Source organism: Acipenser ruthenus, chromosome 9 (assembly GCF_902713425.1).
Source record: "Acipenser ruthenus chromosome 9, fAciRut3.2 maternal haplotype, whole genome shotgun sequence".
Classification (NCBI taxonomy): Eukaryota; Metazoa; Chordata; class Actinopteri; order Acipenseriformes; family Acipenseridae; genus Acipenser; species Acipenser ruthenus.
The window spans coordinates 38,518,098-38,534,234 of record NC_081197.1 but is presented as its reverse complement, the minus strand read 5'-3'; the positions used below and the strand labels follow the sequence as shown (position 1 = coordinate 38,534,234).

Genomic DNA, 16,137 nt, shown 5'->3' with positions numbered 1-16,137 from the left:
ATCCTGCTGGGAACATGTGGATATGCTGGACATGTACTAGGCGATTTCAAATATGGAATGTACTTTGATATAAAAATGAAGTGTCAGAGGTATTTTGAAGGAAGGATAAAGAGAGAGTATCCTTGTAACGCCAGTAGGTGGCTCTCTTGCTCCATGAAATAGGTCAGTCTACACATGTTTTTAATTAAGTACTTAGTAATCTGGGAATTTCTAAGAAAATATATAATGAACGATTTACCGCTTGTATATCTTATCTTCAGAAAGCATGACGCTTGATAAAAAGCACCATTCCGGCTAAAAAGTGAACTTAATCACACCTACAAATTTATGTTTCTGAAGACAAGATAAGAAAGAGATTCTTTACAGCATATAAATTAACCTAACAGCCAAGGTCTTAAGAAAAAAACCTGTCTCGGCTGGATTTTGTATGAACCAAGAACAGGGTCAAGCCTAGTTCAGTCATTATAAAAAATATAAGAGTCGAGTGCAGTTATACTGGCCTGTATTTGGATTTAAATCTTAGAGGGATTCACCAAAGAAATAAAGTGATATTATAAATTCAAGGAGTAACTGGTAATTCATAGTTAAAAAAGTTCAGTGATAATTTATAATGGTTAAAGAATAGAAAATTAGACACGAAGGTATTATAAATTAATAAAATAAATGATTAACCCCTTTTTTAGACAGCATATTTGAAACTAAAAATAATTATTTGATTTCATAAGATTAATATGTTTTAAGTATTTGCTATAATAAGAAAATATATTATTTACAACTGACGAGTATTATTGCTTGTTCATGACTTTACTATATTGATAAGAAGATTAAAAGCTGGAAGCAGTATTCGATTTAATTAATTGGGAAAGTGGTACAGTTTCTTTCTCCTTCTAACAGACCTCTAGACATTATGATATCCATTGAATTATAGAATATAAAAGGTGTTGTGTTATGTTTTTGTGTTAAGTTTGTAATAATATACTATAATGTACCTTGTTATTAATCCACTATATTATTGTCTAATGATGGTAGATGGAGTCCTTATAATGTGGTTCTTTGAAACTGCTGTATTGCTAAAAGGGGCCTCTCTCCTTATCCAGATATACGGGCTAGAGAGAAAGGAGGGGGTCTTATTGCATTCTACTATAGCAAAGCTGCAAATCTTATGGAGTTAGTGGCCTAGCACAGATAAGAATATGTCTTGAAATAATATGCAGAAATCATGGCTTAACAGACATTGATAGGTCATATATTTAATAAAGTCTTTGCACACGCTTTGGCCTTGAAAAAACAAAACTGTGGAAACTGCTTGCAATAGCATGTTCAAGAGTCAGATACAGGTCAGAGCCTGGTTAGTGCATCTTTTAAGGGATAAATAATTCTAATGAAAATTATTACCACTTAAACTTAGTGAAACTAACTGACTTAAATACTGTATGAGGCAATCTTTTGTCAAATACTCTGTTAGACAATGGTATATGGAATTAAAACTGACTCATTAACAAAATGATGAAACAATATGAGGTTAAAAGAAACACATACCTTTAATTTAGCAAAATATAGTCAATTAGAAGATGATGTCACATATTAAGAACATCTCTTATATAAAACACATAAAAATAGTGTTTTGCATGCACATATAACAGTAGTGTTTTTTATATTATATTATAAACCAAGATCCTGGGAACCTTGGTTCACTTGACTTTTCAGATAAAGGAGGGGCTCGGAGGAAGGCAAGGAGTGAGATCATAAAGTTTGGAGTTAGACAAATATGAAGTCTTGAATTTATTGAGTACATGACACCTATTAATTCTGAAAAGGTTAGTCCGGAACTTTTGAAAACTATTATTTGTAAAAGGGAAAGGAGCTGTCTCACCAGATTAATGACTGGATTTAATTGAGGCGTCCCATGTATTCCAATGAGACGAAAAACCTATATAACTCCTAAGTAATTACAATGGAGTACCACACTCATCCCAGACAGGGTAATGTGGTCCATCTTCTGCAAACCAACACAATTGAGCTGATTGAACTCAGTTTCATTTGCCTGGTGAAGACAGTCATATTCTTGTATGATTTATATTAAAGGGTAAGCATTAATCAATTATTATTTTATCTCACATGTATTGCATGTATTGCTATAAGAGACTCACGCTACGTTTTAGAAATAAGAGAGTATTTTGTTGAATGTGCTGAAATAGACCATTGGGTACTTTAGGTGGCGTGTTCTTGGCCTGCTTGTCGGCCTTGAATACACATTTATATACACATATATATATATATATATATATATATATATATATATATATATATATATATATATATATATATATATATATATATATATATATATATATATATATGTATTAAAGTGTTAACGTTGATATCTGTTAAGACACTGGACTGCCCAGTGTGTCTGTCAACTGGGGATACGAAGTAGCCTGTAGCTACTCTATCCAATATTTAACCGTTAATAAACCAAACAAGTACTGATCATACTCAGATTCGTAAAAAACTTTAAATACATGAGTCTGTCAATTTCTTGGGTGCTACATTAGTCATCTGGATATATTGCGGGTCAAGAGCGTAATAAAAATACCCCACAAAGAGTAGTACCATCTCTGTCCTCCTAACGTCTCCCCTGAGATAAGAGTGTATGCTGAGCAAAATAAAAAGAGTACGTAAAGAAAACTGAACCCTCAGATTTCGTGACAGTGCCTACCTTGATGATTTCTACCAGCTGATCCACTCCACTGTCACCAGGGAAGATTGGTTGTCCTAGCAAAAGTTCAGCCAATACACAGCCAGCTGACCACACATCTGTGGGGTGGGGGAGGGGAGGGAGAAGTACAGATCAATCTTAAGCATTTGTCAACTGATTAATGTTTCAGACTCTGTTAATACTGTCCAAAAACACATGCTTAGTTAAAAAATTGGCCTTACAAGTTTCACACAGCAGTTAAATATAAAATAAGTCAGCAACTGTACACCAGGAACCACAGATCTGTTTTCGCAACTTCAGAAATGTCCTCTTTGCACAGATAAATCAAAAGTATATAAAATTAAATTAAAATCAAATACTGTAAAGCCGACATTATTTTAACAGTAGTTTTTAACTGCAGTATTTTACATGAACATAAATCATCAAGTTTTCTCATAACTAAATAACTTGGTAAACTTTAAATTATGATGATCCAACAAAGGGCATTGCTGTTACTAAACAAGTATGTTTCTGCCCAGACTTCATGGTAGATTATAGGTAGGGCTTCAGATTTTCGGTTTTAACCGATAAATGATAAAACACCCGATACAAAAAAAATATATATAATAATGAAATCGGTGTACATCCAATAAAACACTGGAAATGGTTACTCAATTCATATTGACTTCACCTCTCTCACTGAAATTACAAAAAAAAAAAAAAAAAAAAACACACAACCTTTCCCAGTGCAGCTGGCAATATCCCTCCTTCCTGACTTGTATATTGCATTGATTTGTATTGAATACTTTAAAGCCACCCCAACTACTGAGTGCAGCACATTCCTACATTTCTATTGAAGGATTGTAACACACTTGCGAGATTCAAAACGAGATGTTCTTGCTCACAAGATTTAACCCTTTGCAGTCCATTTATTAACTGCGCGTCAGGCACGCCAGGTCTAATTAATTTTCACACGTGCAGTTAATTTTATACGCGCTGTTTAAAAGTATTTTTTTTCACAGTCAAACGGGTTTAAATGGCCCTGCATATCAACAAAGCACTCACTAGGCATCTCCAGCCCCGCCCCACCCTTTCGTTTGCTATAGCGTTCACCTATGTAAGAAATAAATAATAATAATAATAGTCGTACATACCGATCGATCATCTCCGGATCACTCGTTTTATCACCAAACTCCTCAATAATGCGATCCAATTAATTATTTTATTACTATAACATCTGAAAAAAGCTCTGCAAATGTCCATGATGACGCACTCAGCCAGCTTGTTTACTATGAACGCCCCGTTATCCGATACCATGTATGACTATTCATGAGATACGCTTTTTTTTTTTTTTTTTTCCCGACTTGTCTCGGCTCTTGTCGCTCCCACTCGGCAATTGAATGGTTTTCTCGGCTTTTTCCGGAGAAAAAACGACTAAACACCCGTTTATTGCGTTGCTATAATGATGTTGGACCCAGTCCGACAAAGGACCTGTGAGGAATAATTGCAATGTCGGACCCAGTCCGACAATGGACCGCAAAGGGTTAATGCTACATTACAGTACAGTACATCGACATGGAGTATTTACACGCTTGTGGAATTTAAAACAGAATTGCAAACTGTGGCGAAAGGTACAAAAATGCCTAAAACACAGAAAAACCCCAGAATAATATGTCCGACCATAAGGCTTTCGTTTTGGAAGACAGCAAAGGAAAGTTACAACTGAAGTGTGCAAGGGTTCGACATTAACCATGGCCCGGCAGCCCGGGCTGGCAGAGATTGCAGTTTGGACTGTAGTTATGAAGCACCATAGGCCCGACCGGGCCGGTTACATTTAACTGGTATAATATATATAGTAATCATGGCTTCCGTTTAATGAATCCAGGAAAATGGGCCAGTGTGCCATAAAGCTGAAAACTAATTTACAAACCATTTTTTTTAAAAAACATAACTACAAACTAATCCTAACTTTCCCGCTGCACGTCATATTTGTTGTACAGTCAGAATCTGAGACTACGTACCGAAGTGCTGTGTTGGTACTCGTTCCTGTGACATGGCAAATAGGGTTTTCTAAAATTAAGCAACCAAAAAGCCAAAAGGAAAACGCTGAAATCAATAAATCATGAAAGTAATTCTGACAAAAAAAAAATGAAGACGAACATTTAGAGTGGTGGCTTCATGTGGCTTCATTAGGACAGTGTAATGTTCTGCCTTGTTTGGAGTCAGTTTCCCAGACTTGCAGATAAAACAGCAGCTTTATTTGTTGTGAATTCAACATTTCATTTACATCATGTCCAGTCTCTCAGTAAGATGTCCCGATGGATACCCAGATACGCAATCGAATTGTGTAACTTTTTGATTTGGGATCCGATGTGTTCAGGTCAAAAATAGTCAGTGCAAATGTTGACGTTACTCCATCCATTCACAGAAAGTCAACAGTAGATCTGTTAACATTAGCTAAAAACAAGGCAATAAAACTGGCAACAATTTCAAACAGAATTACTGTAGAATGTTGCTATTACATTGCAAAATTAATTAGGGTCCTTACGTTTAATATGCAAATAACAACGGGTTTAAGACTGATATAACACTTAACCCTTTGCAGTCCAATTATTAAGTGCGTGTCAGGTGCGTCAGGTTCAATTTATTTTCACACGTGCAGTTAATTTTAGACGCGCTGTTTAAAAGTATTTTTTTTCCCCCACAGTCAAACGGGTTTAAAAGGCCCTGCATATCAACAAAACACTCACTAGGCATCTCCAGCCTGCCCCACCCTTTCATTCGCTATAGCTTTCACATATGCTAAGAAATAAATCATAATAATAATAATAATAATAATAATAATAATAATAATAATAATAATAATAATAATAATAATAATAATAATACATACTGATCGATCATCTCCTGATCACTCGTTTTATCACCAAACTCCTCAATAATGCGATCCAAGGCATTATTTTATTACCATTAAAAAGCTCTGCAAATGTCTGTGTTATTCTCTGTGCGCTGATTCAGTAACAGGCAGCTTGTTTCCTTATGGCCGCCCCTATCTGATGCCAGGGGCAAGTATGACTAATCATGAGATACGCCCTTTTTTTTTTTCGGCTTGTCTCAGCTCTTGTCGCTCCCACTCGGCCATTGAATGGTTTTCTCTGCTTTTTCCGTAGAAAAAATGACTAAAAAACAATTTTTTCTGTCTTTTTGATGATGTCGGACAGGGTCCGACATTGGACCTGACAGGAATAATTGCAATGTCGGTCCAGGTCCGACATAGAACCGCAAAGGGTTAAGCCATCATGAACCATCATGAAAAAATATTGGGCCAGATAAAATTGCATCCGGGCCAGTAAAAACACTAGTTCAGTGGCCCAAGGGGCCTGTAGTTAAAAGTCTAAACGTAGAGCCCTGGTACTGTAGAGTTACTATACATACTGTTACAGAACAAAAACTAAAAGCATAGTAAATGAAAACAATAACTTCATACAGTATGTAAAAAAGTTAAAGCCCGCCCCAAAAAAATTTAAAACAATTTACATATAACTCAAATAGCTAAAAATAAAAGCACCGAAAAAATGAAATGAATAAAAAATTAACAGAAGCCCAAATTATAGGTTTCGGTCAATATGCCAGGTGACGTAAGAAAGTGAGGCAGGCTTCTCTTATCAGAGAGGCCGTCTAAGGGTTTTCAGTGGCAAATTAATTTCTGTTGCACGTTCTTTTTCCTTTGAACGAAATAGCAGAAGATTCAAATAAAGTGAAATTATGAAAAATCGACAGTCATTCAAAAAAAAGTTAAGTCTCCAAAATTGGTTCATATGACTAAATCCAGTAGACTACCCTTAAATGTAGTACAGTCCTTTAGAGAAATGACAATTACCCACAAATTAAACAACACAGGTCCCCAACCTCTGTATTTGACACACCAATCTATAACAAATAAAATAACTGAGGTGTCAGGGACTTACCTATACTGGAGGTATAATCAGTAGCGCCAAAGATCAACTCAGGTGCCCTGTAGTACCGCGAGCAGATGTAGGACACGTTGGGCTCTCCTCGGACCAACTGCTTTGCACTGCAATCAAAGAACATTCCCATTATAACACTACAGCCAAACAAGGACAACAAGATGACCATGTAAACACAAGCATGGCTATAGTTCGGTAGTTTTCCACTATCCTGAGGCAAACTAACAAGACCTTCCCTGTGTACTTATTCTTCTCCCAGTTTTATTAAATAACTTCACTATCAAAGGCACACAGTAAGCTCTGTTGCATGCTTCAGGAATCCTGAAAAAACCAAAAGACTGGTTTAAATAGCCTTCAAAGCAAAAAACAGGGTTTAGATCCTACTGTAGCAGGTCAATTTCCTAAATAAGGCTTCTTAAATGAAACAGCTCAAGGGGCTATCTTTAAACAATGCTAAAATCTCTGACAACATTTAGTACTAATCAAGGATCCTGCATAATCAAGGAAGTTCCACTGCTGAAATAGAGATGGCAACTTCTCCTTGACAAATCATTTGGCCTGTATTCAGGCCCAAGAACCATGTTATGCTAGTTGCGCAGGCTGAGGGTTTTAGACACCCTCAGGACAGACAATGGAGTATTTTATTATTAAAAAATCAAAAGTACTGTCCATGCAAAGTGTGGTTGTTCTGGTCCACAAAGACACGCAGCAGGAGATGGTATATATGAAATATACTGCACAGCCACAGATCTGAGCTTACACAATACAGAAAAGGTAAAAAGAAAGGAAAAAAAATCAATAAAATGTTCTCTCCCATTAACTCTGGTGTGCTTCTCAATGTTTATTTTTGTATTTAAAAAAGGCATAGTTTTATAGTTTAAGTACTTTTATTATTTTTTTCATAGCTCTGTACAGCCTGTACCAAAAGCCCTCTATCTCTTAACAGCCTAGTTCAGAAGAATAATGTGCAGAGTGGAGCCATAAGGAGTCTCTATGGACTACAGGGCAACTGTTGTTTTCCATTGCAGAACAACTCATTTTCAAAGCTGTCTAAGGAAGATGTGCCCTTGGTAAGGGAGTGTATTTTTGACAGAGGTGGGAATGAAACCCAGGATTTCCTGGAATTACCATTAACCCCTTCAACTCTAGACATAAAAATGAAAGTGCAAGTCAGGTCCCAGATTTTGAAATTATTTTGGTCACGCTTTATTTTAAGAACTATTTTTTTTGTTTATTAACTGGTTTACAAAAATTGTTCATTTTGAGCTAAGGGCTCTACATTAAGATATTCCTAAACTAATGTAACAGGCAGTGTTGTGTGATGCATTGCCATTACAGATTTTGTTCCCTGGCGGTCAGATGAGGTTAAAAACTCTAACCACAAATGCAGACGAGCCTGGCTCCTCAGTATTGTGGTTAATATAAATCTACCTGATTTAATTTGCTAAACATTACTACAGTAACAGTTTAAACCGATTTCATATATATGATGGACTGGGAATTGAGAATCCATAGGGCTCTGATGTTTAGTAACAATTAACAGAAATGATTATTATTAACATGTTTTATTAGCAGGTTGCTAATAGTTATACCAATGTAAATAAATAACCATAATTTAATTGCTATTTTTATTCCTCAAATTGCTATAAAATACTATTAGAAAGAATATAAAACAGATCATACAAAACATTTTTCATGAGCCCTTTAAGTCTGTGTGTCAGTAAAACAGTAAAATAAGTAAGACACACAGCTGATGTGTACTTATTTGACAAATATTTCTTTGAAAAGAAAATATATATATATATATAATTTTTTTTTTTTTTTTTTTTTTTTTTTTTTTTTTTTTTTTTAAATAGCAACACATGCAATGGACAATATTTTTTAATAACAGGAAAATACATTCAAGATTTGTGATGAATAAAAACAAAAAATAAAATAAACTCTGTAAACAGTAACATGCAGTCTCCTAATATAGGACACACACTCGTTGGTGCGGGTGCACAGAGGATGCACTCGCAGATGAAAAGGATGTTGCGCGAAACATGATTGGACAAAAATGTCAGACAAACCCCCAAACCCCAACCACTAACCCCCCTGATTGCAAAACAAGCATTTTACAGGTATGGCTAGTGCGTTGTCTTTTGAAGCACCTGCGTATGGCTTGGAGCTGAAGTGGTTAAACCATACTGCCTCTGCAGAAAAGGGACAGACTCAACATCTGTTCCGTTTCATGCTCTTTCAATATATTGTGTCTGCTAACTAAAGTGATAGTTATATGTGCCATCTGGTTTGCAGAGTTTCCTGAATGGATCTTAAGAACAGTATTTTTAAAATCCTATCCAAGATAAATGCAAAACGGTATTCTCATTTAAAAAGTATTCAAATATGGCACAAGTGAAAATCAGCAGCAAGTAGGTAAGAAAATTACTTCAATGACATTCAGCCAATCGGCATTAACAAACTGAACCTCAAAGCCTTTCTTTAATAAAACATACAAGCATTCAGGTATGTAATGAAAAAAACAGTGTTGGCACCGGGGAAGAGCACTGCTCCTGGTTCCCTTACCTTCCGAAATCACAGAGCTTGAGCACTGCCGTTTCAGGGTCGAGCAGCAGGTTCTGTGGTTTGATGTCCCGATGGCAGATTCCAAAGGAATGGATATATGCTAAACTCCGGAATAGCTGATACATATATAACTGAAATGAGAAGCGAATGAGGACATTAAAAAAAATGCTGAGCAATAGTGCAAACAAAAAACAAAACACAAAACACAAAACGCAAGCAATTATTTATTTCATTTTGGGTCTACCTGGACTAAAAGCACAGGGCTACTTTCAGCATCAAACAGTAGCAATATTTCAGCTTTCAATTCCACAAAAAGTTACACGTCTTAACGAAAGTGCTATCAGCCCAGGTCGTGCATAGATGCAAAGCAGGCACATTTAAAAATACAAATATTTAATGTAATCCTTGAGCTGTGTACCATGCAAATATCAGTCCTGCAATTTCTGTCCCACATTATGTGCCACAGCTGCCCTCCCCCCCCCCCCCCCCAAAGAAGATGTGTGTTGGTACAGGCTGTGTTACTGAAATGCACAAAAAGGAAAGGGGCACTGTATACAAGCTTTGTTATGATCTTCCTTCCTCATCAAAACGCAGCAGGAAATAAACAACGCAGGCTTGTTCACTTCGTCACCTTGATGCACATTTCTGCAAGTATTGTACAGTGAAAAAATGCATCCTGTTTGATGTGCGACTGGATAGTCACTCCACAGTCACGAAGTTTAAATCATTTTTTTAAAGATACATACCAAATAGTGCAAGCTGGCATGCACTGTCAACTGTGAAACAAAGGAGGAGCAGACACCAACGTGTTTATTATATAGGTGCACGTGACTGATGCTGCTTGTCATGAGTAAAGACTTGAACCAGGCTGACAGCACCAACACATTCTATTTACTGTACTGTAGTCTTGTCCAGAACGCTTCAGCAACCAAACATGAGGCTTTAGACTGTTTCAAAGCAATAACATGCTGCTAATCCGATATTATATGACACTTAATCTGAAAAAACAAGCTAGTTTAGTTCAGAGATAATTAAATTCTCCTTTCAGCAGAGTCCTGCTTAAATTTTAATTACAATATATACCGTTATGAAATATTGTACTCCATGTACAAGCTTTTATATTTTCACAGTAGTAAAATACTGAGACCCATGAGATCCTGATTCATGGGTGTATGCAAGTTAGCTGCAGAGTGGTATACTAGCATCACAACATGCTAGACAGTCAATGAAGCAAGGCATACACACTATGGTAAAAACAAAGAAATTGGCATCAATCTACTACTTGCATCTAAATAACAAAATACATATATCATTGAATGGTTACAAACATCTAACATCAACTCTAATGAGTAACTCAATATTAAATATACAGATTTTGTTTGGTAAAGCCCTTCATCTTACCCATTCATTTGATTGGAAAATCACTTTAGTTCACAGCGATTAAGGAGCAAGAGAACAGACTAATAGATAGTATTAAAACACACAGCCATTGCCAAGAAATGAAGATAAAAAGATGTGCTTCTAGCAAGCAAGACATGACATATACAGTAGTTTCTTCATGAAGATTAGCCATAATGCTTTCAGAATTCAATAGTGACACAAGAACACTTCCATTATCAGCCAGTGCTTCAGCCATGGCAGATTCCACTGTTTGTGTGGGAATAGGACACATTCACTGGAGAAATTAAGTCATCACCACAGGAGAATAGCCCTCAATAATTCCTGTATCACATCAATCAGCTCAATATTTGAAATGATATTCAGGTCACTGCTCTGAGCGGTTTGTTTCTTTGACATATAAAAAGTGCACTGTTATGTCTGCCATTTAAATCAGGTACTATGATAGCTCAAAATGACATGTGCAATACTGCAGTTGCACAGATGGCTTCAATAAATAATTCATTTTAGAGAAAGAAGAATAATGTAGTTGCATACAGGCAGACACACATTCACTGGATTCCACTTCTTAAAGAAGAGCTCTCTGCTGTTACCTTCACATAGATCACGGGGAGGGTCTGTTTTACCCGGCTGTAGTGTCTAGCGACTCTATACACTGTCTCAGGAACGTAGTCCAGCACCAGGTTCAGATACACTTCATCCTTCTAAAAAGAGAAAAAAACATATGCCGAAGTTAGTTGGACCACATGATAAGCAAGTCTGTATGCAATTAACAGAATCAAGTTGAAAACTAATAGCTGCAATGTTGCACCCATGTTTCTATCGTAACTAGAAGAGTTTAACACAGTTGAGACAGAGCTGATGAGCCTTTCCTATTCCATTAATTCAAACAAAACAAAAATCCACCCTGCACACTAGCTCTTCCTGTTTATTTCCCTCTCCTCAAAAAAGAGCCTTGAGCAAAACTCAACTTTGAGAAGAATGCAAAGTCTGTGATATTTTTCTAAACTACAAGTTCCAAAATACCTTGGCTCTTCTACAGCCAAGTTAAGAGATTTGATTCAGCAATACATGTAGCTCTCCTGACTGAAGGGAAATATTCAAAACATTTCCAAGTCTGTCAAAAGGGGAGCTTTGTGGTCCATGTAAAACAAAAACTAATCATCACATCAGTGAACTGATAGGCCTCATACTTTCTGCCAAAATTGGATCAGGACCCCTAGATCCTTGAGTTCAAAGCCCCAATAAGAAGAATATATTCAGTGTGTCAGTTGGACAGTTCGGCAGGGCAGACCAGGTGATCCATTTTGTGGACTTGATCAGAGACAGTTCCATTTAGTTTGTCAGAAATGCCAGCACACGACTATGTGCTTTAAAAAGAAATAGTGTACATGTTGCTTTAAGGCTAATGTTTAACAAACCATGGTTACATGTCCTTCACCTACACTTTCCCCCACCTTTAATACCAAATGCATTTCAAAGTTAAGTTAACAGAGAACAGTAGTTATGACTTGGAACCACGTAGCTTTCGAAGTCTGGTTTTATTAAAGAGACTTCATACTGAGAGGAAGAATTATGCAACTTCCACTCCAGGGGTCAGAATTTGCAGACAGCCTTTTTTCCCCTCTCCGTACAGGATAAAGAAGTCCTAATTGGCAGCCAGTTGCCATGCTGATCATTCCAGCGTGCTGAGGTAAAGCGTGGTGGAGTAATTCTTGGCTGTCTTGGGGCTGCCAGGGTAGGCTCAGCAACAGGAAGTATTGATGTGCAGTGCAAGTGTCTGCATCCACATACTCATACTGTATAGCAGTGGTGGCAAATACATGGCTCACAATCCACTAGTGGATCTTGAGAGTTTTGGTGGATCTTGGGGCAAATCTGAACAAGCACAGGGGCTCTCATGTGACGCATCCGGTAAAGGTGCTCCGTGTGGAGTGCAGGATGCGCTCTATAGCCTGGACGTCGCCAGTTCAAGTCTTGGCTATTCCACAGCCGATCGTGCACGGGAGCTCCCAGGGGACGGCATGCAATTGGCCGAGCGTCGCCCGGGGGGAGGGAGGGTTAGGTCGGCCAGGGTGTCCTCGGCTCACCGCGCACCAGCAAGCCCTGTAGTCTAGACGCCTGCGGGCTTGCCTGTAAGCTGCCCGAGAGCTGCGTGGTCCTCCGACCATGTAGCTCTTGGGTGGCTGCATGGTGAGTCCGCAGTGTGAAAAAAAGCGGTAGGCTGACGGCACACGCTTCGGAGGACAGCGTGTGTTCATCTTCGCCTCCCGAGTCAGCGCAGGGGTGGTAGCGTTAAGCTGAGCCTAAAAAATAAATTGGCCATTCCAAATTAGGAGAAAATAATACAAATAAATTGGCAACAACTAAATTAAACAAAGAAAAAAAAAATCTGAAAAAGCACCAACACATAAGCTATGCATAGTTTTAACAAGGTTGATTGTATATTTAAAATACATAATTCCTGACAATGAACACATACAAAAGAACATTAATTCCAAACAGTAGATGGCACTAATAACTGTACTCTAGCTTCCATACATCAGTAACCTGAGCAACAAGCTTCCTCAACTCGTTGGTTCGTAGTGTACAGTTGCGAGTTTGTGTTTGGTGGTTTCAATGGATCGCTTTGTGGTGAGAATTACAAGAGATAGGGGAGAGCCTTCTGTGCCTTCCAGTAGTACCGATTTGGATGAAAATATCCCAGCAGTTTCAAAGACGACAAAGCTGGTGCTAAAGCTTAACATTAACTTAAGTTGAGATAAATGGGATACCTTAATTTCACCTCACAATATTGGTCCAGAAAATACACATTTTAAATGTTGTTTCTAAACAAAACCAGGTACGCTTTCAACCAACTAAGCTCATCTCCGAGAGCTTAATAGATTAATATCCTACTGTTGTATGAAAAGCCTCTTATATTATTTTGTAATTCAGATGTGTCAAAATGTTTACTCAAAAAAAAATAAAAAAATAAAAAAAAAAAAAAATAAAAAAAATACAATTTTACAGCACTAATAAAATGTCTTGTTGGTGAACAGTCCAGTGTAACACCACCATGCAAACATCATGCCCATGCTTTGATTCATATTGATGGAAAATACTGTACTGTTAAGCAATGGGTTATTTATGGAATACATTCACAGAAGCACACTCAATTTACAGCTGTGCAGTGTCACAATCCATTCAACACGTTCCAGACACATGAAATCACTCCATGTCAACTAAGATTGCTGCTTTAAAAGAAGAGTCTATTTAACTTACTGTAGCTTGTTTTTCAAGGAGTCTTACATGGCATAGTGCTGTGGATTTAAAAGTCTAGAGAATGTTTGTTGAAATTTACAAGTCACAATTAGTCAAAAGGTAGAAAAAGCAAAACAGAGTGATCATGGGTTCAAATCCTACCTCAGGTACATGATTTGACCTTGGTCTTCCAACAGTAACTGTCTATATGAAAACCAGTATGTCAGTAACATACCTGTACATTCAAAATTAGAGCCATTGGTATGATGATCAGGACATATAAACAGTATGTACAGAATAGTACCGAGTAAGATATGGCAATGCAATGTTTAAATCACTATCTGATCAATGCTTCTCCAGATTTTAAGTGCGACAGACGGATGGATGTGTAGGCAGACTGACACCCCATTTAACCTCAGAATCCAATATACTCTCAAAATAATATGCCAAATAATGGTAATATCAAGTTCCATCACAACTGGAGAAGCAGTTTTACAAATACATAGAAAGTGTGCCGTATGACCACCTCCAATTTATCATAATCATCTGGGAATTCATCCACTGCAGGGGATAAGAACAGGCATCTGGTAATTTTTTTAAGAACTGAAGCACAAAAACTGTGATAGGGGAAGGATCTGCAGACAGTATAAATCCATGGCTTTCCTTTACTTAGAAATGTAAAAAGGCAAAGCGGAGTGGCAGGGGGTGATCAGGAAGGTAAACCAGGAACAGATCCAAGTGTATAAAGCCCTAGAGGAGCAGGGTTGTGCTGCAGAACATCTTTAAAAGATTCTAAAGCTCTACGGAAACTCTGTGGTAGTAACAAAGTTACTACCACAGGTCATCTTTTTAACAGAAGCATCTTGCACTGTTTTTCACACTTAGTCTCCGGACACATGGTAAACAAGATTACTTTGTAATTTTTAATGTGTACATGGATTTGCAACCTTTATATAAATAAGTGAGAATACAGTACCCTTGGAGTACCATGTGCAAATTCACCAGAAAAGTATGTTCTTGGATTTTTGTCTTTAGTTCACGTGACATTGCATAAATAAACTTCCAATAATGTTCCACATGATTACATATCTAGAGTTTGTACAAAAAGAGATGTATTCCCTTACTTAAACTGTAAATTGAAACAAAAACCGTTTGAGAAGTAGTAAGTTATCCTGCTAATAAATGGAGATATTGAAACTTGTATTCTAGGTCGCTGATAGCTTCCTCCAGAACTAAGTTCACACTAAAGGAGCCTATAGGAGGCTGTGTCGTCCAGTGGTTAAAGAAAATGGCTTGTAACCAGGAGGTCCCCAGTTCAAATCCCACCTCAGCCACTGACTCATTGTGTGACCCTGAGCAAGTCACTTAACCTCCTTGTGCTCCGTCTTTCGGGTGAGACGTAATTGTAAGTGACTCTGCAGCTGATGTATAGTTCACACACCCTAGTCTCTGTAAGTCGCCTTGGATAAAGGCGTCTGCTAAATAAACAAATAATAAATTAACTATAGTCCAATTAGTTCAGCTATGTAAGATGATAAACCATTGTATTACTGTGGCCTTTATTAGGTAGCATTATAATAAAATAAAGGTGTCTGACGTTTAAAAATAAATAAGAAAGACGCTTCACTGACAGTGAAGATAATAGCTTTAAATAGAAGTAATTCTGCTAAACCTGTGCATCTTTTTTTCTCACGTGTCTTGAGTTGTATTACGTTCATGTTTTAAACTGGAAGAAACCAAATGCGGATGAAGCTTTTTTTTTTTTTTTAAACCGGTTATGCAAAAGGAATATTTGCAAGACATAAAATGAACACGAGAGACAGTGAGGTACATTGCTACCCTGGGCATGTGGGGTCTCAAATGCAGCAAGCGAAAATAACGTAGCAACAAATATCAATAGATAATTTAATTGTACTTAATCCATCAAACTAGTTCATTATGAAACTGCTAAAAAAAGCAGGTCAACAGGGCTATGTTCAGCGATTGCGGAACTGGGCATTTTGGGAATGGAATTTTGCAGTCTTCTCCTCACAACTCCAGTTTTCTGTGGGTTTTTTTTGCACTACACCCAGCCAAGTTATGCTAATTCATCGTGTGACTTCACTCACATGTCTCTGCTTAAACTCAACATGGCGACTGCACCAACGAAGAAGAAAAAAAAAGCAATGTTTCAGCTAAAACATTTTCTGATTACCTATATGAGGATGGTGGGATACTATTCTGCAAATTCTGCTGTCATTCGATTAATCATGTATGAGTTGCCAG

General features: G+C 37.3%; 1 protein-coding gene across 7 annotated transcripts in view; it reads right to left on the bottom strand.

Moving 5' to 3' along the window:
• Window positions 1-16,137, bottom strand: part of LOC117405839 (glycogen synthase kinase-3 beta) — a 58,838-nt gene that overhangs the window by 12,099 nt on the left and 30,602 nt on the right. For all 7 annotated transcript variants that reach the window (XM_059029948.1, XM_059029950.1, XM_059029951.1 and 4 more), the window contains exons 4-7: window positions 11,223-11,333; window positions 9,232-9,362; window positions 6,667-6,773; window positions 2,720-2,817 (exon numbers count right to left, since the gene is read on the bottom strand). In XM_059029948.1, the coding sequence (XP_058885931.1) occupies window positions 2,720-2,817; window positions 6,667-6,773; window positions 9,232-9,362; window positions 11,223-11,333 (447 nt within the window). The remainder of the gene's footprint in view (window positions 1-2,719; window positions 2,818-6,666; window positions 6,774-9,231; window positions 9,363-11,222; window positions 11,334-16,137) is intronic.